At 47.3% G+C, this 3,016-nt stretch overlaps 1 protein-coding gene across 1 annotated transcript in view; it reads right to left on the reverse strand.

Moving 5' to 3' along the window:
* Nucleotides 1-570: 570 nt before the first annotated feature.
* Nucleotides 571-3,016, reverse strand: part of SLC1A1 (solute carrier family 1 (neuronal/epithelial high affinity glutamate transporter, system Xag), member 1) — a 77,984-nt gene continuing 75,538 nt past the window's right edge. The window contains exons 11-12 of the mRNA XM_006881366.1: nucleotides 2,529-2,663; nucleotides 571-817 (exon numbers count right to left, since the gene is read on the reverse strand). Coding sequence (XP_006881428.1) covers nucleotides 571-817; nucleotides 2,529-2,663 — 382 coding nt within the window. The remainder of the gene's footprint in view (nucleotides 818-2,528; nucleotides 2,664-3,016) is intronic.

Genomic DNA, 3,016 nt, shown 5'->3' on the forward strand with positions numbered 1-3,016 from the left:
TGCTGGTTTGTTTCCTTTCAAAGTTGTGTTTTTGAACTTGGCTGGAGATGAATCCAAAGTAGATCATTTTGGCACATTAGCTGGGCATTGTTTAGATGGCTCATCGTCTATAAAAATGTGAGAGGCCAAAGGGAATTCACACCAATAGAAATCCTGAGTAAAAATTTGTAACCAATGACGGATTTTCTTTTCTTTTTTTTTTTTTTAAATCTCACAACATTGTTCGGTGAATGAGAAAGCAGCTTCTCCGCCATATTCATTACCTACTCACAACAGCTGTCATTTAATTATACTTTCAAATTCTCTCACATAATTTAAAAAAGATCCCAAAACTCCTAGAACATACAACTTTCCTTTTACTCCATTTCTTTTCATCTCACCCTATGACAAACCCCAAATCTCAGGGAAGAAAAGCTGTGGATCCAAATATAGAAAAAATCTGCATGTCCGTGTATCAAACCAAACGTACAGTTGGCCATTGATGTCTATTTTTCTTAATGTTTTCATTTCCTAAACGACGACTCTTGTGGAGATGCCTTTCCCATCTGCAGGCCTCTGAGGCCATGGGTTCTAGAACTGTGAGGTCTGGGTGAACGAGATGGTGTCGGACTTGTCCACGGCAAAGCCTCCGTTGATGTAAGACTTCTTGGCCTCTGAGTCTTCATTATCAAGTATGGTGGATTCCAAAGCAAAGGGATTCACGATGTTGACTTCAGAAGACATGTCCATCTGCGCCAACTCCTTCTTGGAGAGCTTCTCCACAATGCCTGTCCCAAACGCATCTCCGAGAACATTCACCATGGTCCGGAACCGGTCCCTGTGGGCGAGAGCACGAATCAACTAGTAGGTCCAGATTCCATATCCCTTTGCCAGTGGGTGAGAGGAAAGAAGCAATGTTTTCAGAACAAAGCAAATGCAAAAGGTGCTACCCCATGACTGACTGACCAGTAGACCAGTCTCCACTCAGGCCTGGAATAGAAGGGTGAACACTTGACCTGTGTTCCAACAAATAAGGGTGAACACATGACCTGTGTTACAACAAATAATTATGACTCGCCTAAATCCAGGGAGCTATGGTGGCCTAGCAGGTAAAAAGTTGCACTACCAACTCAAAGGCAGGTGGTTCGAATCCACCAGAAGAGAAAGATGGGCAATCTCCTCCCATGGACTTTACAGCCTCTGAAAACACACTGGATGTACATAAACAATGGTACCAATAACACCCACCCCCCAAAAACCCCTCAGAAACCAACTCCCTGTTCCTCCCTTATCATGGACAGGACTGTGTCCCTCCAGGCCTCCAAAATATATGCTGAAACACAACCCGTGTACCTATAAATAGGACCCTGTGTGGTAACTGAGTTTCCCTTTGTTTTGAGAAGGGAGCTGTGGTGGCCTTGTCCCCAGGAAGCTGAGCTGCTAACGCCAAGGTGGAACCTCTCTGGTGTTCAACTCTACCAGTAAGTCTGAGCTGGTGCTGAGTGAAGGCTCAACAAAGTGCTACACTTTCCCCTGGGAGCAAGGGATGGAGCTAGACCAGGAAGCTGGGGAACAGTGTACAAAATGGGTATCTTGGATAGAGTAAGGCCCAGGCAGGATCTAACCTGAGCCTTGGGAGGCATGGAGACATGCCTACACTTGATGTTCTATTGTGTTCCTTGGAGGGTGTGTGTGTGAGAGAGATACAGAAAGAGAGGGAGGGAGGGAGGGAGAGAGAGAGAGAAAGAGAGAGAGAGGAGAGAGGAGAGAGGAGAGACGAGAGAGGAGAGAAAAAGGGACAGAGAGGGAGGAAGAGGGGAGGAGGAAGAAGAGGGGAAGGGGGAGAGAGGGAGACAGGGGGAGAAGGGCAGAGGAAGAAAGGGAGAGAGAGAGGCGCAGAGGCAGAGAAAGCACAAACAGAACAGCAAAAGGACTGACGGTCCACCTCATTGGAACCCCATCACTAAAACTTGTAGTTTATAAAGCACATATTGTTTGCCAGTCACTGCTCCAGAAACATCACTTACACTAGCTCATCAAGTCCTTACAAGCAGTCAGAGAGGTCATTGGAACTGTTCCCATTTCATAGATAATTGAGCCTCAGAAAGTATAAAGAATTTACTGAAGGAATGGGAACTTAAATCAGTCTTACTGCAAAGCCCTTATTCGGAGTCCTACTCTTAATGGTTCTGGGGATGCCCGGAAAGGTGGGCTGATTATAAACTAGATGGTTCTGAACCAGGGCTGGGCCGGGTTCACACTGCCTAGAGCCTTGGCCAGCTGCTTTACTATGTGTATCTTGTTCTGTACCCAGTTCAACCTTGAGTATCAGCAGGTATAATGAGCTAATGGAGATCCTTAGCTTTAAAAATCACGGCTCAGAGTTATGGAGAGTTAAATTTTAAACACGTTATCGGCTGGCCTGCGCGGAAGGAAGCAGAAGCAACAGATGGCTCATTTGGCAGTCTAGGGTGAGGTGAGGAACACTAGATTCTGCATGGCTGGGAAGCTGTCTTCATCGACCCAGGCGGCGAGCTTTTCCAACTCACAGGAGCCAGTCAACAGCGATGATGAGGGTGACGTCCTCGGCGGGCAGGCCCACAGCACTGAGCACGATTACCATGGTCACTAGGCCGGCCTGGGGCACGCCGGCAGCTCCGATGCTGGCGGCCGTGGCGGTGACACTGTAGCCAAGACATAGACAGGAAAGGAATTAGACTCCCACTTCTCCCTACATGGAACAGCTGGTTCCCAACAGCTGTGGCTACTGTGCCCTCCCACACTGGCCACTCAAAACTGGCATCTGAGCACCTGCTGTGCTGCCTTTTAGAATGAAGACCATGGGGATGAAAAGAAGTCTGATGCCACCAGCTTTCAGGGGAGCCATGGCAAGTCACCACAGAACAAGGAGGCAGAGCAGAACCTCATGTATGGCAAAAAAAAAAGAAGCAGAATATAAAAATGAGCAGTTTACCAACGGTGGTCTTTATGGAAGGCTTTATCTATCCACCTATCTATCATCTACTCATCCGTCCAC

The sequence above is a fragment of the Elephantulus edwardii genome, unplaced genomic scaffold (assembly GCF_000299155.1).
Source record: "Elephantulus edwardii isolate Elephantulus edwardi_28Jun2011 unplaced genomic scaffold, EleEdw1.0 scaffold00014, whole genome shotgun sequence".
In the NCBI taxonomy this organism is placed as follows: Eukaryota; Metazoa; Chordata; class Mammalia; order Macroscelidea; family Macroscelididae; genus Elephantulus; species Elephantulus edwardii.